The sequence below is a fragment of the Notechis scutatus genome, chromosome 3, assembly GCF_049901735.1.
Source record: "Notechis scutatus isolate UNSWTSFEM ecotype Mainland chromosome 3, rNotScu1.2, whole genome shotgun sequence".
Lineage (NCBI taxonomy): Eukaryota > Metazoa > Chordata > Lepidosauria > Squamata > Elapidae > Notechis > Notechis scutatus.
The window spans coordinates 54021792-54045351 of NC_142011.1; the positions used below are offsets into that span (position 1 = coordinate 54021792).

The 23560-nt window shown below is 37.4% G+C and overlaps 1 protein-coding gene across 3 annotated transcripts in view; it reads left to right on the plus strand.

The window, feature by feature from the left end:
• The window catches only part of CPNE5 (copine 5), a 130400-nt gene that overhangs the window by 71829 nt on the left and 35011 nt on the right, over window positions 1-23560 (plus strand). For all 3 annotated transcript variants that reach the window (XM_026677889.2, XM_087959961.1, XM_087959960.1), the window contains exons 7-10: window positions 203-262; window positions 4716-4779; window positions 10944-11047; window positions 12977-13081. In XM_026677889.2, coding sequence (XP_026533674.1) covers window positions 203-262; window positions 4716-4779; window positions 10944-11047; window positions 12977-13081 — 333 coding nt within the window. The remainder of the gene's footprint in view (window positions 1-202; window positions 263-4715; window positions 4780-10943; window positions 11048-12976; window positions 13082-23560) is intronic.

Here is a 23560-nt window from a genome sequence, read left to right on the forward strand (position 1 = left end):
AGCAAAAGTGGTATTTGTGGAACTTAACGCTGCTTTTTTGTTTTGTTCTCATATACTGTTTTTCATGTTCATTTTGCATTTGTATATTAACATATTTAACTGTGTTCGCCCCCCAGAATGACTTATGTGGGATATGCAGCCATATATATTGAATAACATAACTACATTATCATTTTAAGTCTGTTTTATTCTTTTTTTTCAGAATGGGAGCATTTACATTACATTCCAAAACTGGGAAGCCTATGCCATCTGTCTCCAATGGGTAAGTCATATTTAGCTCTCCTACAGATTAGAGAAGAGAGAAGGATTGGTGCATTCCACCTCTTCAAAGTATCAATATAAACTGTGTGAGGAACTAAAGCCTTTCTTACCTAATTATGAGATATCCACTTAATTTTTTTTAATAAAAATTCCTACAGTGGTATCCTGAGCCTAGTCCACAATAGCTCTGATTTGATCTTGGCAAGCTCAGCCTATTATTGTTGGCTCTTTCTATCATTCTTGTTGTTTTTAGTGAGAACTCAACAACTCTTGTCTCATTTGTGCTCATAACACAATTAATAAATCACGAGAGAAGGGAGAGAGGAAGGCACACCTCACCATTTAATATTCAAATCGGGTAATGTTAAATCTGTTGAGCTTCTTCTCCTTCCAGAATACATAATATCCAGTGTGGATCTTGATTGAGCAAGGATCTTGAATATTGAGTCATCAGTATTTAAAGATGTATGTTCACAAAGTCATCTGAATAATCACATATATTTGGCAAATAAATGGATTGTTTCGGACCGTCACCGAAGAAGCCCAAACCAGAAGTCCAAATAAATGGATTGTTAAGCATGTAGCCAATTCTAGATATGTGTTGTCTAAAAAAACATTCAGAGGTGAATGTTTTTGCCAGACAATAACATTAACAAAATATCTTCTAAGCTTGATTTAGAATTCCTTGTGGTCTTGAATTGCTCTTCTTTTATTAAATCTGCAATAGAAAGCTGAAATACAGTAAATAAACATAGATATCTCTTGAATCTTTCTTCTAAGGAAAAAGCCAGGTATGGGCTACTGGGAGGTCTACAACAACTCGCCGTGGCCAACTCACCATGGGGCAACTTGCCATGGCCAACTTGTCACCGATAAACTCATTGCAGACAAGAGTTATACTACTGTTGAAGAAATAGTGGATCAGAATCATTTAAAAAAAGATGGCAAAGGAGGGACAAAATAAAATGTGAATGATGAAAATTAAAATGTTTTAACTATTTTAAATAATTAAATTGAATTGTTTAATTGTCATGCAATGAGTTGTCCCATGGCAAGTTGGTCATGGCAAGTTGTCCTGTGCTGAGCAGGCTGTGGTGAATTGGCCATGATGAGTTGGCTGTGGTGAGTTATCCCATTCCGACTGGAAGTCACCCCTGCTGATATGTGTGGACAGGCTAATTGATACTAGCTTCCCTTCAAATACATATGTCCAACTACAACCCTACAACTGTATGTCAGTGTTTTCTATGATATGGAAATATAAGACAAGTTTAGCACACACACACACACACAACCACAGTCAGCAGGTGAGTGGTAGCCCTGTAATATGAATGAGTGTCTTGTGGCCTGCCAGTGGCCAGCAAGCTGGTGGCAGAATCGGATAGTGAGGAAGTTGGGGAGGAACATGGGCCAGTCCTGGAGTCTGGGGAAGGCTCTGACAAGTGCTCTGCGTCAGAGGCAGAGATGGGGCCAGGGTCTTCTGACAGTTCTCAGCTGCCTTCAGAGTCAGAGATCAGTGGGGCAGAAGAACAGCTGGAGCCTGTTCCCAATGTATGCATGTGCAGAGCTGCCAGGAGAAAGGAACAGTTAAGGAACTAGGGTTGACTCGGGAGTAAAAGCTCAGGTGAACGGTGAATGGCCCCTTTATTTCATAGGGAATAAAGAGGAACTAAAGGGGAGTGGTGTTTGCAGGGGACAATTAGTTCAATTCATTAGAGTGAAGATCTGTTCCTAACTTCTTGCCAAGTAATTGCTGCTACAGTGTGTCAGATAGAAGATATCAGCCTGGCAACTCTCCAAGCCTGTTAAAGGTCTGAAATGTCATGAAAGACTGTTTGCCAGGACTTTGCCGAAGTGGAATTCACTTTAACCTAAATAAAAGGGGTTTTATTGGGGTGAGGAGTCCGTTTCATGATCTTGGGAAGCCTAGGTCAGAACAGAATGAGCAAAAAAGGCTCTTCCCATCTTTCGGAGGAACTTTGATTGGGACAGCTCCAGATTGAAAGATGCCCTTTAAAGAAAAGTGGTCGTGAAAGGAAACAGAAAGTAAACAATAACAACCTATAAGGAATAATATCCAAAATCGTAGCAAAGTTTTACGACAACTATTTCATCAACCAGCACGTAATACTAGAGTTGCCTTGTTTTGCTTAAGGTCATGTTACTACATGGACAACTCCAGATAGTTTCTGTTCATATAGAAGCCATTGTTTCCTTCGAGGAATGTTTTGACTTCCCAATCTTGCCTGGGATCGCAAAACATTCTAGTGGTCTCCCATCCAAAAATGAATTGCATCCAGTTCTTCTTAGTGGATTTGAGATCAACCAAATCTGGCTATGTGCTGCCACCTGCTGGGCCACATTCAAATTGATACATGGGAAAAACTCTTCACAGTTGGTGGCCATTACCACATACTAGGATTTTGAGTCCATCACTCCATATGCCATTTATCGGAGGGATGATAATTAAAAGCAAACCTTGCCTATGAAAGTAATGCAAATTGTTTATACTGACCACCTTAGTTCTGACTTTGATTATGAAGAGAGTTTAGTGTTTGGAGTTGTGATTATTAGGCATCAATCGCTATATAGAATAAGAAGTAGAATATTTTCACATTTCCATTCATTATTAGTTGAATCTGTTTGTATAACCATATCATTTTTCTAAACCCAATCCTTATTTCATCTACTGGTGAATGAAAATAATAGGAGTCATAAGTAGGGTAATCCTTTTGATATAATTTAGGGCTTTATGTGATTTATATTTCTGGCCTGAGAAAGATCATATTAGTTATTCACTGTCATACTTCTAATTTCCAAGCACCATGAACAAATAGACTTGTCATCAGCTCTGAAGATTAAATCCATTTTGAGCCATCATTATCCAAGACATCATCTGTCTGTGTGGAATTAGATGGACAAAATCATAAAACTGACACTTTTTTAAAAAGAAAAAAGGGGGTTTCAGGTAAACTGCTTTTTTTCTTAGTTTTGTTCTATCTTGAGTGATACCTCTCAGCAATCAACTTGATATGAGCATTCAAATAAATGTTTCAGTTCAGTTGCTGTACATTCAGGCAATGGTTTAATTTGTCCCAAACCCTCATATAGTTTTAACTTGGGAAAAAAACTTTCTTTGGTTCTCAATTTTTATACCACCTTTGAACATATTTAATGTTTTGAACGAACTCATTTTAATTTGTAATATTTAAGATATTTTTGCAATGTCAATTGTGGGAATAATGTCCATGATAGCTTGCAGCAAGCCAACAACCAATTCCACATAGAAACACACACAAAGTTAACCATCAATAATAGAGTAATTGAAAGCTCTAGAAATGCATACAATATTTCAAAGAGGGCTAAGAACAGGTCCAATGCTTGAAAAAGCTAAATACTTTGGGATGTCTTAGTTTATTTAATCCACCGACCAGAGTTCGCTGAAAGAAGTACAGGGTTACTGAGACATTTTATAAGAGAATCCAAACAATACAGTAGTAATTAATAAACAGAACATGAAAGAACACACTTATTACTATTTATAGGGATAGGCAGTAGCTCTTTTGAATTCTGCTGTATAGTGCAGTGTTGGTGTGGTGTCGGGGGTTTCCGGTTCAATGTGTGAAGGGTGAAGGATGTGTGTTTGTGTTTATTTTCATGGTCATGATGTGCACTGAAGATAGTGTTTGATTTCATTGTAAGAGGTGCAATGACAATAAAGTAAGCTAAACTAAAAATAAAACCTACTATCCTCATCTAAATAGGCACTCAGTAGTCACTCCTAAATTGAGTTATGTGGCCCCGTATCACTTTATGGAAATGGAGCTTTGGATTTTAAGGCAGTGTCTTCACAGGGAAAAGTTAAACACTTCAACTCTATGCTGGGCCATCTTGCTTAGCCCGGCTGCTTTGCTTTGGCAAATATATCTTCTTTGCATACACACACATTCATCAGAGATTATCTGGAGCTGATTTCATAGTTTGTTTTCTCACAGCACCAAATACAGGGCACCTTTATGCTTCATGGAGCTGCACTGAAAGCGTGCTTTATCAAAGCCTTAATCAAAACACAGTACTGTCAGCACTAATGACAAAATTTGAGCAAGTCTGAACACACTTCCCCCCTTTCCTCCCTGTGTCTTCATGTGAACTATGGGTTTGTTTACTCATATTATATTGACACATCCTCTATCTGGCCTTTGGCTTGGTAGTGGCTGTTTAGCCTGCCCCTCAAAGCTATCCCTTCTTCCTTCTACTCCACTGCAGAATGTATAACAGGAGTTACAGGTATGGAAAGTTCAAACTTACTGACATTTTGGGGTTTCATAAAAGGAGACACTGCAAATGGAACCGAAAAAATAAATTTGACATTATTTTTGCATTGGGGGCAAAGATGGATGTCTCTTTCCTCCCCTTTCTACCCACTTCATAAACTATTTTGTCTCTTATTATAGAGAAATTCCGGGGAAAAAGTGTGGCACCATCATTCTCTCAGCTGAAGAACTGGGCAATTGTAGGGTGAGTCATTCTTTTATCTTTGAATTTTTGTTCATGTCTTTGCTTTCAAAAAGCTCGTCAAAAGAAGAAAATATGCCTTTGAATTCAAAAGCCCCAGTGCTATGGAGTCCCTGATGGTTTAGAAAGTTGTTTTGTTAAAGTTACACAGATATGCCATGCTGCATCCGACTCAGAGATATCATGTTGCGGAAGATAATGAGAGACTCTGATATTATTTTTGGTGATGCAGAACCACACATAAGGTATTTATTTAAGCAAGTTGCATCTAAAAACTGCTATTCTTAAAAGTTTTTATTATGTGTCCTGATCCACACAACTTCAGTACTAGAATGCTGGAGATCTCTTCCCCTTCTGGGGGAAAATGCTAGCTGTATGTATACATACAGACCTATGGATATTTAGTAAAACCATTGAAATTTACTAATTTATTTATTCAATTTCTATAGCCACTCAGTTCAACCAAGTGACTCTGGATGGTTTACAATTCTAAAATTATAAAACACTTGAACAATTTTAAAAACTGTACAGCAATGAAAACATCTACAAAATAATTAAGTAGAAACATTAGCCATGATGGTTAATCAACTAATACTGAGTAAGCCAAGTAACAAGACCCTTAACACATTCCAAGCCCCAGGCCTGGTTACATAGCCAAGTTTTTGAAGTTTTGCGAAAAGCCAACAGCGTTGGGGCTATTCTTAGCTTCGAATATTCTACAAGGCAGGGCTGTAGCAGAAAAAGGCCTAGTTCTAAATGAAATATAACATGCTTTCCTAGCGAAATACTTTGATAGTGGCCAGCAACATGATCTTGGTAGAACTCTCAGCAGGATGTACCATGCTGAAGTAAATTAGATGAACCCTCACTTGTAGATCAGCAGAAATAAAATATATGCAGAAAAGTAAACTGGGCAGTTCCAGGGAGTCATGAGGCTGCAGCAAGATATTTTACCCTGCTTCTCCAAGAGGGAAATCTATGTAATTATTAGCTGAATATTTCCCATAATAATTCTGGGAACATGAACCAAGATTACAGTCAAATTAGTACCTGAAGAATTCTTATAGCTGGAAGCTGAGATTTGTTCTGCTTAAAAGATAATAATAGATGATTACCAAAAATGTATGAATATCTTTTTAAAAAATGGAGAAAAGAAGATTATGGGCTCAATAGCTAACAGGGTATTTGAAGAGAAACAGATATAAATCTATCGAGTTGTGTAACTTCATATCCCAGGTTATCATGGCACTGGAAATTAGAGCATGAATATTGGGGTGGGGGGCAAGTCCTGCTTTCCTTTTTGTTATATATCACAGCACACCCAGAAGTCCCCTGGGAGATAGTAGATCTCAGAGTTAAATGGGTGTGCTGTGATATATCCAATATTGAAGAAATGTTTCATTCTTCATCTGGATGAAATAATATCTGCAAGATATAGAGGATATATAGTGAACTGTGCTACAGACAGGCAATAGAGAATCCATTTGGAGCAACAGTTAAGGCACTAGGCTGGAAACCTGCAGACTATGTCACAAAGCTAACTGTGTGATTTTGGGCCGGTCATTCTTTCTCAGCCCTAGGAAGTATACAAAGACAAACTACTTTGCAATCTTGTCACAAAAACTACTAGTCCAAGCCATTGCCAGGGATTAGTGTTGACTCCAAGGCACAGAGATTGTGTTGGAGTGCTGCACTAAGACTAGAAAGGCCACGATTTCATCCTCTACTTAGTTAGGAAGCTCACAAGATCAACTTGGAACAATTATTCTCAGTGGACCCACATCATAAAAGGCAGAGTTTCACTCTTGTCTGAGAGCTGGTCAAGCTAAATATATAGTTGTAGTTTATTCCATCTGGGGAAAGCTGCTATAGATGTTTTTTCACAGCCCGTTTCCATTACAGTAAATTGACCTAAAAGATGCCCTCAAACTTGTTTTTGGCTATAGACAGAAAAAAAACATGCTTTCTTCCAAGGAAAAGGTTCAGAGCATCTGGGACTTTAAGAGTTATGGCTGAGTTGCGTTGGTGACATATAAGACAAAGAGACAAGGCTTGGGTGATTCCCAACAGTCAAGTATTGGTGGGCCATTAGAGGTTTATTATCTCTTTACAGCCACAGCCAATTTGTTGCTGAAACCAAAGAGAGCAAAACAAACCCATGGCTGTTTTTCTGGAAAAGATCAGCCTGTCTAAATTCCAGCAAAGCCAGACATTTTCAATCTCCTTTTCTCCCCATACAGAAGTTAACACAAACAATATCACAATCTCACCTCATCTCGCCCACAAGTCTGACATCTACAAGAGGGATAAAATCCTAATTTCTTCTCCTACACATGTTTGTGCAATTCTTTGTCCTCAGACATAACTTGGGTTAAATTCCCATGCCTTCAAAAATGCATGCAGATCAGCACTTTCTCACCCATGCGTCCATGGACAAGTGTTTTGCATGTATGTCTGTGGAAGTGGATGCACATACCATGGTACAGTACATGGTGAAAGTTTAGGTGAATTACATCATGTTGTATTTTATCTCTATTGCTTATTTTTGTGCTTGAATGCTGATACACATGCCCTGTATATTATCTAAAGTATCATATATGGAAAGATTTGCATGTTTGTATTTACTCTTTCAATTCACAAAATGCACAACCTTTGTTATTGCATGCTACTTTAGACATAAGATCCACTCCGAATTTCAGGGGTATGCTTGAATGCGTTCAAAGCAGCCCATCTGTTGTGCTGTAAAGGGAATTTAACTCCCTTTTCCATCACAACAAACCGAGACCTAAGCAATTAGCTTTACATGAGCAGTCCTGCAGCCTGTGCTAGAAGTTGGCTTAACTCTTTCCCTTGCACAAAGAACATGATTAGAAGCAGGAAGGGGTTCTATTTCTTCTGCTAAAGCCATATCTTCCTGCCTGTGGCTTACTAACATCACTGTAACTTCAAAGGTCTATTCATGACTATAGCTTGGAAAAGGAGGTCAGTCAAATGGACAAGAAACTGCTGTATTGTACCTGCTAAGGAGACTAGATAATGTTGCAAGATGCTTCTTCCACTGAAGCTCATGTGATTCATCCATATTCATTGATCTCAAACAATGTCAGTGAAGAAACCATTGTACTGGAGAGCCAACAGCCTTAAGGAGTTACTCTAATGACCTTCCCTAGGATATCTTTTGTTTTCAGTGAGCACATCCACAAGGCAAGGAACAAGGTCTGATTATTTGCTAATTTATATAAGGTGTTTCCCTTAAAGGTATTTTACATATGCATATCCCCCTGAAATACACATTTTTCATATTATTTTTTATGTAGGAGATTGTACTGCAAGATTCTGAAAAGTGTTAATATCATAGGATAATTGGATCCTAGTTCCATATTGATTTAGGAAGGGTAAATTTATTACATTTATCTCCGAATGCAAATTGATCAAGATTCTCTTCCATCTCTAATCCCCAAGGATATTTTTAGGATGGAGGGCAACTTTCTTAAATGGAAAGAGGCATTTTGTGTATTCTTGCATCCTGAGTGCTTATTTATATATCATTGCTCCTGAGACATAAGAATTCCTGAGATATATCTTATATTAATGCTATTTGTCACCCTGTTGTGCAAGTTCAATGCTTCATTCCTTATGCATTTTCCTGTATGATTTGCAAGGTACATTAACCAGAAAGAGCAGTGATATTCCATTTCTTAATGCTTTCCAAACTCCCTTAGGAAGCATGAAAACATATACCACAAGCAGAGATAAGGAAGCTTGCTTGTGTTTTCATAAGTCAACCTGCCTGGACTTGTGCTTCTTTTGAATTCTACCATCTACATTTCTGATCTGTGTTTTTTTAATCTTTTTCTGCACCTTAAGCTTCAAACAACCCTAGGTATTTGTTTATAATCTATGAAGTCCAGGTTAGTAAATAAAAATTAAAAAGAAAAGAAAATTAGAAATGCCTTACTAGGTAATAACAATTCTTCAAAGAAGCAAAGACATCCTGACTGTCCTCTTTTTATTTTACCCTGCATGCTGTACTCACATTTTTCTCCCAGTTAAAATGGTACCTTTGTAAAAATGCAGTGTTCATACACACATAGTAATTCACTCATTTTCTCCTGGAAAATAACCACTGCTGTCTGCCTCCAGCAGCACTGGCAGAGAATTTTGTAGAACGAAAATGCCTTGAGTTGGAATCAGAAAGGATTGATAAGTGGGGTACTAATCTCTTCTCTGGCTTCCTTTCATGGTTCCCTACTGGTAGAAAAAGTCTCATCAAACTGACTTTTCATCTCTAACATGACACTTCAAGACACAGTGTGATCTTCAATATTTTACAGCTTGAAACATTTGGCTTACAACAGCAAGGCTATTATTTCCTTAACATAAGAATATCTTATGTTGTATCTGCAGATAGTTCAAGCCAAATTAGTTGGTCCTGGCGAGCATGAAATGGAAAAAAATGTATTATACATGAACTCCTGCCGACTGATTGTGATCTTTGAAAATTCCTGGTAGTGCTGGAAGACTGGATAAGAGCAACCAATATCCAAAATGGTAGAGGGAGCACCTGAGAAAATATGCACCTATTATTTAGCATCTCTGCTGAATAAATTGTCAGGAAGCATGGCTATAAACATTTTTAAAAGGATGTTATCGTTACTAGGAGTTAACTGGTTATTAGTTGTGTGCTGTCTTTCTATTCCAACTTGAAGATGTATTCAATTCAACTCTGGGAGTTGAAATCCACATATCTTCAAGTTGCCAATCTAGAGAAATACTGTTCTGGTCTTTCCTCTTTTCATGAAACATGAATAGTTTGAAAGACTGAGGATGCAATGTATGTAAATGTAATATACTTTGATCTCAGAAAAGCATTTGTCACGGATGTTCATGATATTTTTGTGGACAGAAAGGATAAATGTGGGCTAGATCAGGGGTCTCCAACCTTGGCAACTTTAAGACTTGTGGACTTCAACTCCCAGAATTCCTCAGTCAGGAAAGCTGGCTGAGGAATTCTGGGAGTTGAAGTCCACAAGTCTTAAAGTTGCCAAGGTTGGAGACCCCTGAGCTAGATGATACTGTGGTCTGTTAGGTCTTTAACTGGCTGAACAATCACATCCAAGTAGTTTGTGAGTAGTTTTGTATTATCCCAGTGGGAAGGATTAAATGAAATTCCCCAGGACTCTATCCTTGGCCTCCTGCTACTCCGTATCTAGATAAATAGCCTAGAAATGCAATGGAAGGCATACTTATCAAATCTGTAGATGATACAGAGCTAATTGAGAAATATCTCAGAGCACAAAATCACAGCTACTTTGATAAAATTGAGCATTGGACCTAATCCACAGGATGATTTGAACTGTGGCAAATAGGTAAGAGATTAGGGAGACCTGATAGAACAGCAATGTACAGAGGATCTAGGAGTGCTCCAGAAGTGATTTGTCTACATTAGGAAAAAAAATACGCATAAAATGCAGAGTAGGGGAAACTTTACATAAAATCCACACATTCTTGCAAATCAAAATGCAACTTATAGATGAATCGGGGGATATTTTAGCAAGTGAAATATGTTTATTGTATTTATAGAATGCCAATCCTAACAAGATGTGTGTGTGTGTGTTCACAGAGCAGAAGTGACGCTTTGATAAACATATGAAGTTGTTTATATTTTTTTAACTCACGAAAGTAGCTAGTTCCATTATAATCCTAATGGCCTGGATTGATTTAAATGCCAGTGAAAAGTGTAGTGGATGATTTATGTACTATGAAAATCATTGGCAAGCTGTAACTCTTCTGTAAAGTTTAGCATGCTTCAGTGCATGTTCAAGAGACTGGTGATGGGGAAAGAAAATACCCAAGTACCAAAGTCTATGATTAAAAATCTTAGCTGTAGGTGCAGTATCCTTGTTTGATGCCAAGCTGATAGCTTTCCCAGATTTTTCAAGCCTTGCTCATGCTATTATAGTCCTTTCAGTTATACACTGGATTAGAATTTCTTCAGTGATGAGCCTCATTCTTTCTTTTTCAATTTCCTATTGGGTTAATTGCAAACTCTGTTGTTTTATGTTTAGTGCTTTACTGTACCACTTTCCCGTGCAACTTCTTAAAATTGCTCTGTTAGCTCAGCAGCAATGCTGTTAGACAATATATTTTCTGCTTCCAATTCCAAGGATGTGGCCACAATGCAGTTCTGTGCCAACAAGCTGGACAAGAAAGACTTCTTTGGAAAATCAGACCCTTTCATGGTATTCTTCAGAAGTAACGAAGATGGAACGTGAGTACAAATGGTTTTTTTTCTGGGAACAGATTTGCCCCATTTTAACTGGCTCTTCACTAGCACACAGTGAAATTTTCCACTAATACTTTGCTGGTTATTCTGGAATTTTGTTTGTGATTTCCCAGTCTAGCTTATAAGTCTGCATTTTCTGATGATCATTCTTTCAAATACCAGTCAGATCCAACAGGTTTTGTTTAAGTCAGTCAGTGTAGCTGGTTGCTGCTCTCTGCTTAGGCTTTCCTTAGTAAGCAAACTTTTAAAAGCTTCATATAAAGAATTTGTCCAGGCTAATGCGTATCATGGACAAGACTATTATAGCCATATATAATCTGCCTTGACACCAAAACAATGGGTCCCTTCTTCTTAAATGTTCTTGATCTCACATTCCATCCAAAAATACAGCCATTGGAAAGACCATCAGTCTGAGAGAACATCAAAAAGAAAAACTTGACTAGGTGAGGCTTGGATTATTAAACTCAATGTGGATAAGAGTTTTGGTTTTTTTTAGCATTCTTCCAGTTTTGCAGTCTTAACAATTAGGGTATCTATAGAATGTGGTTAAAAAAAAATCAAGATGATGGCTATGATTGTGTGATTTAAGCTTTATGTGTTCTTATGTGTGGTCATACTATGATGGCCACCATGTCAATTGACCAAACATTTCTTGTGAGTTGGAAATATTTTTTTTGGACCAGTTCAAGTAAAAAAACTGTGTTGATTAATTTTTTTAGCTGATACAGGAGAAAATAAAAAGACTTAAGCATGCTAAATTTTCAGGATCATTTTAAAAAGATGATTTATGAATATTCCTGAAGTTGTTCACTAAACCAGCAAGAAGTGAAATGAGATGTTGTGTTTAATAGAAAGGGTCTGGGCGAAAGTTAACTAATATCAAGACAATTCCCTAGCTGACCATTCAGAATAATTAAATAGGTAAATGAAAGTCAGATCTCCTTGAAATTGAGAACATTTTCCTCAATTTTCAAAGTGCAAGGCTGATGCCAAAATAAAATATTGGTTTGCATCCAAATTCCCAGGCTTAGACAGTAACATTTTTTATCTGAACAGGGTGGAGATCCATATTCCCAAAATCAAAATCTGACAGTTGGGGAGTCTAGAGCTAAGATAGGCTACCACTGTGCTAGGCAAACTCTCATTGAAATGCCCCCCAAAAATTACAGCAAGGACGATCAGAATGCTAGATTTGTGTAATTCATGTCTATGAGTCATGTAGCCTTAAACATCAGAGGATCTTTGCAAAAGATCACTTTCAATCTGTAGCAAGAATGATCTGTCCTTCTTCCAATAGTAGGTTGGGTAGGAGCAAGGATGGACATCATGGAAAGTTGAGCTAATTAGAAAAAGAGAAGAAAAGAGTGATCTGCCCAGTTTTGGCTCTGGTCATTACTGGAACATGGCTCCCAGCAGATTATTTCTTAAAAACACAGGCCCTGCCTGGAAAAAAAAAATCTCCTGCCTTGTTTGAGAGAACACGAGCTTCTCTTTAGAGATATTGCCATATATTGCTGGGTATTGCTTTAAACTGATTTCCAATATAGTTTGTTCTGCTTTCAGCAAGTTTTCTCTCTGTGGGAATGGATATTGCACTACTTGTGCTAATGAAAGTATAATTTTAATAGGAAATACTTATATCCTCTGTGAAAAATGTTAGCTAATATTGCATGAAGTTGGTGCTTATTTCCGCTGCAAGCGCTTGGAGAATGCCAGTGTTTACAGCTATTAAAGTGATCCATTTTTATCTTGATCCAACCCAATGCCAATTTTCATCGTCCATGGTGATTTGGAGAAGCATATTTCAAAAAACAATGAGATTTTTCCTTTCTTCTCTATTGTTGTCCAACCCAAGGCATTCTTCAGTTTCTGAGAATTAGCTTATAACTAAATGGACATTGTGTATCTTTCTAGATTTACCATTTGTCATAAAACTGAAGTGGTGAAGAACACTCTGAATCCAGTATGGCAATCATTCGCTATCCCTGTGCGAGCCTTGTGCAATGGAGACTATGACAGGTACAAGTTTCACAGAATTAGTGTTAACATCTGGCATGATTTGTTCATTAAAAGTGATGTTAGAACTGGTCCACCAAATTACCATCACAGTTCTTAGTTTCTAGAATAGCTGGAGATTTAAGAGTTGTAATCCAAACATACCTAGAGGGACCAGTTTGGAAAAGATCAGGTTAGAAGAAATCAATTATAACACCAACACCCCCAGTTTAGATTTCCCAGATGTTCCTCAGCCATCTGGAACAAACTAGAACCAGCCATGCTTCAATTTCTAGATCAGCCAAAGTTGGCTCGGTATTGTCATCTGCTTTTAGATGAAAAATTCATATCTGTCATACAGATGTACTGCAGTCACCTATAAGCACTGACTACCAAACGTGGACCTTGACTTAAAAATCCACAAAGAAAAGGAAATGGGGCTTAAGCCAAGGATGAATTTATTAAACCTGGTTGTAGAAAGAATTAATGGGAGGTAAAGAGATTCCTGCAAAGATGGCTTGGATAGGTAAGGGTAAGAATTGTCCCCAGACTGAGGTTCACTTTATTGTCGGTATAGAAGGGAAAAAGATAACAGGTTTAGTATTTCACCTTAATATCTCAATATTTTAAATATTAAACTCAACAACTTCCATGGCTCCACGAATTTGCACCGAACATGGCAGAAGCTGTCACATCCAGAAATTTAGTGATACAAAAGACTTTTCCTCTCTTAAGATTTTTAAGGGGGCTTAAAAAAACATTGACAGTCCTGAGAGCTGTTCTAAATTAGGGAGCTGTTATTCTGTCAGCGTTAGTGAAAAGACAAAAGCGGGGAGGGCTCCTTGGGAAGGTTGTTTCTCCGCTTCGCAGATGGAATGGAAATGTACTTAGGGAATGATGAATGGATGGGAATGAACCCGAAAAATAGAAAAGGTTTGTTGGGAGAAACACTGGCAATAGATTACTACTATATTGATAGAAACTGCCACTGCTGTCAGTCCACAGCAAAGGTCTGTTTCAATTCAGGAACGAGAGTCTTGCTGATGAGGGACGTCTTCAAGAGCACCCAAAGATGATTAGCTCCATTATCAGAGCAATATACTCTTCACTCAGCTTGATGATTTCCTATATCACAATTGAATCTCTGCATCTGTGTTCGTTTGAGAGCTGTGCATTAATTGTAGCTTTTATCAGCATATTTTTGTTGATTAGCAGCTCAGCCCTGCTACACTGTTTCACATCAATGCTTTCTGTTAATAACACACAGCTTAGTTCTGAGAAAGCTCTGAATGAATCAAAAGCAAGAAAATGCCCTCTGACATTTTCAGGAGGGAAGTAAATCATTTAAAGAGCTGCACTAGATTTAACTTAAATTCATTTTGTTTTGTTTTTAAAAGCATCTTTTTTAATCCCTGTAAATTTTTCTTAGAAAACTTCAGAGATTTTGAAGAGATGAAAGCAAACCAAATTCCTCTCTTAATTAATTTCATACAAATGTCAGGGTTGTGTTCTGATGAAGCTGTTGAACTGGGGTTGATGAGTCCTGGTTCAAGTCCACTCTCTACCATGGAAATTGACCGGATGATTTGGGGCCAGTCATTTTGTTATGATGCAGCCTTACCAACAGGATGGTTACAGGGAGAAATAAGAGGATGCAATGCTTTTTTTTTTTTGAACAAATTTTATTAATTTTAAAGACAAACAAACCATCATTAACCATTGAATACATAAAACCTCTTTCCATTATTAATTTTACAAGTCAAGTAAAATATTATTTTATACAACATAATTCTGTTTTACACCATTTCCATATGGACATATAAATATATCTTAGCAAATTTCTCATTATTTCTCTTTTTGTATTCAATTTCATTATTATTATTGTTATTTTCTATATTTATCCAATTTATAATCATCATCTACATTTCTCTCTGACTTGATTACCATTATTCTCATCGAACATTCTTCCGAGGTTTTATTAATTCTCAAACAAACATGAACACACAAAACACAAAAATATAAAACTTCTTTTAAGAAAGTAGTTTGGCCCCAGACTACCTCTCTTTGTATGGACTCAATTAAATTCGTGCTCATCTTATATACCATTACCTATCTTATTTACCATTCTATATCTTCTATATAACTTCTCCCCGCTTTTCATTCTTCTTAATTCTATTTTATTTAATTCATTTTAATTTATGAATTTGTATTTAATTCATTGTATTTGTATTTTTTGTCCATTCTTTCCAAATTATCCCTTTATCTCATTCCCTACAATAAAAAAAAAAAGGATTTCTCCTGAAATCACTGATCAGAGTATGATGCCTTTCTATCCTCCCCCTAAATTAATATTTAAAATAACGCCTAGTACCCAATCTGATTCTGCTTAGTACATTCTACCTGCTAACTTTTAAAAAGAAAAAAATAATAAGCCCAAAATAATTAATATAATTAGATAATAAATCTAAATGTTAAATCTTATAACATTCCAATTATCTATTTCAAAAAACAAATGCTAGAATAATAAGTTTATAGTAAAATCAACACAATAGTCAATTAAACTCTTTAATTAAACTTAATATTTTAAACATTCCTTTTAATATTTTGTTAAATTTTAAAGTCTATCATTACTAAACATTTCAATATTTTAATCTTTTATTAATTCTTATAACATTCTAATTTTCTATTTCTAATACAAATACTACAATACCATCTTATGTACCTTGCAGAATCTTCTTTTTAAAGAAATTATACATCACCCTTTATCCCTGAAAAAATTCCTTTTTCCCCCTTTTCCCTTCCTTTCTTATCCCACCTGGCCTTTTTACCTCCCCTCTAATAACCTCCGCCTTTTTAGCTTCCCCTCTCTGTTGTATTCCTTTTTTTCTTTTGCTTAGTAACATTGTGTTGATTTTGCATCTTATTTTTCTCTTTCTTGAGTGTTTTTTAAGTCTTAAGTCCTTCATTTTCCTTCCTCTCTTTCTCCTTTCTCTCTTAATTAAATTTTTAGATTCATTGAAGATGGCGTCTTCTTCTTGTTGTTCTTCTTCTATTTCCTCCATCTGTTGTTGTGTTTTCTGATAAATAGCAAGCACCATTTCTAAAAAAGAAAGGCTTCCTTCACAGCGTCCTTGCTTTCTTTCTTTATTTTTCCATATTCCTTAAGTTCATCAACAGGTAAAGCCATTGTAAATCTTTTCTTTGTTCTTTTTCTTAAAGCAACCAAAATGTTTCAAAAGTTAGAACAATTCCCCAAAGTCCCAGAGACATCAGTCCAAACAAAGCACAAAGTTCTCACTTTCTCTTCCTGGGGTGGTATCAATAAAAAGGAAAAGAAAAAAAGCCCAATCTGTATTTTAGAGCCTTGTTGCAATTAATTTCCAGTCTCAAAATCTTCAAGGCATCTCCTCCAACAAGATCTTAATATTTTTTGTCCTCTCCCTTCCCACTTATAACAAGAAGCCAAGTTTTTACCTTTTATAAAAAAAAAAAAGACAGGTTTCTCAATGGCCATTTGTTGATTCCATAGGGAAGGAGAGTAAACTTTCCCTTTCAGCACCTCAGTTTTGCCGCTTGAAATTCTCCTCTGGAAACAAAGTATCGTTCAAGAAGTCATAGTTTTCAGGATTAGGCGTCTCTTAAAGTCCTGGGTCAGCCAAAAACTTTCTCTTAGAAACTTTCTCCCTCTTCCTCCTGCTCAGTCTTACCCAGCTGCTGGCTTCTTTGTGGCGGCCAGTACAGACCGCCGCTCAACCGCCTTGAGAAAAGGGGGTTTAGCTGGCTGGGGAGGGGGTCTGCAACACCCTCTCCGGATCCCCCTATCTTCGGCTGCCTCTGCGGGGCAGCCTTAGCCTCCAGATCCGTCAGGATCGGAGGCACCAAGACGGCTAGCACCGCAGGGATCACGCAGGATCACGAATCCCTGCCGCTGGTGAAGCCGACAAACCGGAAGTCCAAGAGGATGCAATGCTATGTACATCACCTTGAGCCCCTGAGAAAAGACAAGCATAAATCTAACAAATATGTAAATAAATAAAATGTATAGAAAATCTATTTACTCCTAATAGATTTTATTTTCCTAAAATGTCCTAGATGCACTTTTAGATTATTCTCATCTGCTGCAGAGACTGGCTTAAAGTAAGCCTTTAGTTACAGGGACTGACATTTGTACTGGTTTCTACTGCTATGTTCACCTAATGGAGCTAAGCTTGAACAGTGAGGATGTAATTTACCTGCCAACTCTATGTATTCAGAGTAGCATTTTGAATTGGCAAAAGTTAGAAGTGTTAAGAATTTAAACCTTCTGTCCCTAAGACTTCCTTCCGTAATTAATTAGAATATCTGATTAAGTAATCCAGTGGCTTGGGAAAATTGGGTTCCATGCTGTATCTTCATACCAGCTGTGTTTATGCTGGCAAATGTGCCATGTGGAGCATGAAGCTTTGTAACTAATTTGAATAAGGCTGGTTTATGTATTGGACTAAGCCATGTTGATGGACAACTTTATGTGAGATGGCTGATAGACGGCTGCAATTGGTGTCAATGGCCTTTCCCAGCCTTTTCCTGGCGTCGATGGAGATTTAATCTTGGAAAGGCGAATAAGAAATCTTTGGAAAGCAAAGTGCTCCCATTTCCCCTTCCCTCCTTCCCTTCCTCTTTATGTGTCCGGAAAAAATGTTATTGAAACTTAGCAAATCAATTGCTAAATGATGCTGACTCATTTAGAACTATTTGAGGTGGCTGTGGGGATTTTAAGGGTCAGAAAGAATATAGTTTTCTTCCTAGAGGAAGAAAACCTCCCATTCTTATTACCATCTAAAAAATGTTGGGAAAAAACCCAAACAAACAATATGGTGCTTGTTGCTTCAGGATTAGGTAACAGCCATAAACCAAAGGTTGCCTACCTTTACATCAGAGAACCACACCTTGGTAGTTTGTAGTTGTGGCTTAATATTACTAAAATCCATTTTTAATAACCTAATGTATGAACACAGATTTGCCCTAGCTACTCTGGAAATGTGTACGTTTCATAAAATTGGAGCCATTAATTTAGCTCTAAAGTAGTCAAGAATCTGCCTTATTTACAAAATGGAATGTAGAAGAATGGGGACTAAATCTGGTTTTTCTCCATCTTCTCCATTCTTCATTGCTTGTTTATTGTTTTCCCCAGATCATTCACCTTCCTAGATGTGCAGGTACATCTACATTCACTTTCCTAGATGTGCAGGCACATCTACAGCAGGGGTGGGTTTCTACCGGTTCTGTCCACCTCTGTAGAACCAGTAACTCTGAAGAGCAGCAAACATAGAACTGGTTCTATATCTGCTGATGTTTTTGCCCACCTGCCCACCCAGGCTCTTACCTGACCTTTATTTCCTGATTTTTCAACTTCAGCTGCTGAACGAGGCACAGCTGCAGTTAAAAAAGCAGGAAAAGAGGGCTGTTTCAAAGGCTGCTTCTCTGCACGCAGCATGCTGATGACGATTTACAGGTGCGTGCTCGCAGCATGCAGGGAAGCACATCATAAATCACCGAACCTCGTAAATCACCGAACCGATAGTTAACCCTGTCGTATCCCACCCCTGATCTACAGTGTGTGTATGTGCATGCACAGGTGTGCACATGCAAATGCGCTAAACATTCAAGGTGGCAACCACAATTGCAAGATTGACGTCTCATCCCCTTTTCATGCAGAATACATTAAAAAGGGGTAAAACTTTCAACATGATTGTGGACACCATCTTTCCTTTTTTTTAAAAACCCTGCCTGTAGAGACACTTTTTCTATTAGCAGAGCTGATATGAGGTGCAAATTAAACCAGTGGCACATTGGAAGCCAGGAGAAGAATGTGTTCTGCTCCCACCCTTTGTGGGTTCCATTTATTGATAATGGTATAGCCCACTTTATTTATTTTTATACGGTATTTTTATATTTCTTAACTGCCCATCTCCCTCCCTTACACACTATTGTTAAAGTATTGGAAATGACTATGAATATTTTTATGAAGTTTCAAACATCTTTAGTATATAAACTACATTATCTGGTTGAGATTCTAGCAACAAGCCATTAAACTAGAGCATTAGTAATATTAGCTACTGCTATTTCGGATGGGTGCATTGTAACCAAAAGTGGCTTGCTAAATCTACTTGTATTCATGATAAAAGTGAGAGTCAGATACCTAACTTGAATCTCTTTAGCCAACATTTCACCCTTAAGTTGGTTCTTATGACTCAAAAGATCGCAGATTAATCAGGCGCATGTTGGGACAATCCACCCTATATGGTTAGCCTCCAATTCAGTGATTTATGAGAATCAGAACATTGAGTCAATTGAATAAACCATGGCTCAGGTATCATTGGGTAAATGTGCTGTGTGAATAGAGCCATAAAGTGCTAAACGTATCATTGGGTAAATGTGCTGTGTGAATACAGCCATAAAGTGCTAAATGAACATGCAATCCCGAAATACTTACTAAAAGAAAATAAATCAGTATATTTGCCAGGGGGAAGTTTCTGGATTCATGCCAAGGCTTCCATCCAAAGCTGTAGCTCAGAACATTCCTCCAGTAGTGCCAGCATTTTTCCAAGATACTATGGAGCCTGTTTAACTATGCAAAATATTTAACCACAATAGTTTCGCAAAAGCTATCTGAATTAGATCTTTGTGTTAGTATTTCCCAGGAGGTAAACAGTCTTCAGAAATGTGAGCCCACACAGAAAACAAAACTACACATTACACTAATGAAGTAATTAGCAACCATATTTATATTTTATAAACCTTTTAAGTGCTAGGCACAGAAATGTGAAGGAGGGATGGCCCAGGAAGAGATCTTTGACCTCCCTATTGGCTGCAGAAGCCTATGGAGCAGGTTGGTTGGAGTCCCCAATTATTCTTACATATATATACATCATATATATGTATATGATTCCAAAGTAAACTCTTGAAAGTTTACAGCTCTATATATTTTTATTGGAAATAAGCTTCACTGAAAAATAGGCTGTGGGCATTCAGTTGAAGCCTTAATAGTACACGTAAAGGAAGAAAGTTTCATCTATGATCTTGACTTTCTCCAAACTCAAATTCTGAAGTAATTATTAATTATCCAGCAAGGTGACAGACATTTCCCAATGTTAATGCAACATTTTTTATTTTTGTATGTAAAGTGATAACTACTTAATTAAAGGTTGTTGGATCCTCAGATTTTGAAGTATTCACTGATCTTATGATACAACTCTCATTGTATTGTTAGATTAAGAAACAAATAAAAATGTGTGTTAGTCCTTTTTTTTTAACCTTAAATTATCTTTTCAAATGTTTGATATCAGAAAATGATTTGGAAAGTGTTCATTTTATTTCATCTGATACTTTCTTTTTAGCTTCTTGACATCTGAATAAATGCACTCTCACCAAAAGACTACATCGTTAAAAGTTCTCTTTTGTAAAATCCATGTGAGATTCCTATATTTAGTATTCTTTTTTACTGAAGGCAATAAGATATGTAGATACACTCTGAATATGTTCCCTTAAAACTGAAATAGTGACATTGACTCTTGTCTGAGTTCAGTGGAATGTACTCCTAGAGCAGGCTTGTCCAACCCGCGGCCCATGGGCCGCATGCGGCCCAGGTCGCCTCATAATGCGGCCCAACGCCCACCCCAACCTTCATGAAAGATCCAGCGAGGAGGAGGAGGAGAGGCAGGGGCGAGGCGAGCAACAGAAAAGGCGGGCAGCCGCAGCCCAAAGTCCCGCCCCGCCACCTCCTGCTGTTGCCGCCGCTGCTGCCACCGCTGCTGCTTCTGCCCCTGCTGCCGCTGCTGCTTCTGCCCCCGCCGCCGCTGCTTCTGCCCCCGCCGCCGCGCTGCTGCTTCTGCCCCCCCGCCGCCGCTGCTGCATTTGCAGGAGAGGTAGGCGCAGGCGGGCGAGGCGAGCAACAGAAAAGGCGGGCAGCCGCAGCCAAAAGTCCCGCCCGCCACCTCCTGCTGTTGCCGCCGCTGCCGCTGCTGCCACCGCTGCTGCTTCTGCCCCCGCCACCGCTGCTTCTGCCCCCCGCCGCCACCACCGCTGCTGCATTTGCAGGAGGAGAGGTAGGCACGAGGCGGCCGAGCTTTCTTCCCCCCCCCCCTGCAAAATTTGGCCGGAAAATTATAAAATAAAAATAAATAATTTTTAATAAATAAATAATTAATAATAAATAATAATTTTTTTATTTTATTATTTTAATTTAATTTAATTTAATTTAATTTAATTATTTAATTTAATTTAATTTAATTTAATTTAATTTAATTTAATTATTTAATTTAATTTAATTTAATTAATTATTTAATTTAATTATGTGCGGCCCAAACCAAATTTTCATCTTCTAATGTGGCCCAGGGAAGGTGAAAGGTTGGACACCCCTGTCCTAGAGAATTATATGCATGAATACTATATATACACTGGGATTAAAACCTGTCCACCTTAATGGAATTGATTCTGAGTAAACATGCATAATGTGCTGATAATAATCTCTTTTAGATTGGATCCATTTTCTAAAAGTTTGAAAAGCTGTTTACCTTATTACTGTACTTACATTTTAGTCTATATTGTATATACATACATACTGTATGTGTGTATAGAGAGCCGCAAATATATACACATATGAACGTGCTTCTAAGGTCTGAATGAAAGAATGCTTTTTCGTAATGTTGCCTAAGCTAAAACTATCTGTTTTGGGACAATAACTTGAAAACAAAAAAGGTTGCTTCATCTTAGGCTTCCAGTTGCAATCCCAAAGTAAAATTAGGAAAAATTTAGAAACTGGTGGACATTCCTTGATCTTAGCTCTTTGTGGGAGTTTAAGAACAACAGCTTCAGTTTTTGTATTTCCAAGTATACTTTTTCTATACTTTGTCATAAGGATATTAACTTAGGCTATCAGTTTCCTATATGGTACAGTTGTTATTGTTTGCATTACTCAATTCACAATTTCTCTGGTATGTCCAGAACATTTATATCTAGATCTTCTAATTTTCTTTATTTTATAACAAAGATCTTCTTAGGTAGATTGGAGTAAGAGAACAAATGGCCCAACATGGATTGGTAGAGACTTGAATGTGAGTCTTTGTAAATTGATACATTAAGTTGGACACTTAACTAGATGTATGTAGTCAAAATATGTGGTTGCATGGAAAAATTTAGGAAGTTGAAAAAATTCCACTAGTTTATTGTACTATTGTATTGCTGCAAAATAACTCTTTATTATTCTTGCGAAACATATGTGACATTGACAGTGGAATAATATGATTCTTTTCAAAGAAGAAATACCCCAGTTGAACATAAAGCTCTATTTTCTTTGTTCTCTTGACCAGAAACAAATTCTCAGGTTGCTACATATTACTCTTATCAATTATTAAGATAACAAATATCAAGATAGCTTTTGGGTAGCCTATTGTGATACCAATATCATATTACCCTTAAACATTGTAATATTATTGCCAAAGTTTACTTTTAACACCCAATACTTTTTCAATTTAAATTTTTCTGCCTCTTGCTGTTCAATACATTACCCCAGAGATATAAAAAGTACAAGTGGAATCATTTTTAACTTTGCTAAAGTAAAGTGGTGTATGTGTCTCCCTGAGTATATAAATATGCATTTATTTATAATTATACTTTGTAATCTGTGCAATCATTGAATTTGGACCATATGAGGCTCCACTGTTTGCTGCACAATGCCAGATATCTTAAACCAAAAATCACTATTGAAGAATTAAAAGCTTTTTCACTTAACCACACTCATATGGAAAGCAGCCTGAGGAATCCCATTTTCAGGCACAGCTGAGCCTCTTTCCAAGTAGTTGATGGAACTGCAAGCTTTCTATCTCCAGAATCATTATTTTCTTCCATCTTGTTTCATCACCTCCTGAACAAGTCCAGAGAAATTATTAAAATTACTTTTTTCCCCCATTATGATTGCAATTTGAGCTTTATTTAGTTTGTTTTGACTGCTGCGTGGGCCTTTCCCCCATTTTAGATGGTATATTTTTAGCTTTTGTTGCTATGGAAACGTATGACATTGGGACCAAGCTAGTCACAGATCAAGACAACAGACGCAATAGTCTCATTCTGTTTCCTGATTGAAAGTATGCTTTAAAATATTAACCTTTTCCTAGTCCGGTGGATGAATTATAAAGCTGCTACAAATCCTTGCTATCTGAAGAGTTGATATTTATAAAAGTAGGAGGAATTATGATACCTTTATTTGGCATATTCTCTGTGTGCCATGCTCCGAAATCTGTTCCTTATCATCATCTGAGCCCCAGTCCCTCTGTAACCAGAGCAACACAATCACACCGCCAGCTTGGGGCTAAAGGCTCCCCTATCCTAGCATTCTGTATTACAACCAAAGGATTATCCTAAAATCTCACAATCAAAATATGGGAATGATGCCCTCTTCCATTATTATTCCTTAGCTGATACTGTACTAAAAGAATATTCCCTGTTGTTCAAGGAAACAATCTGTGG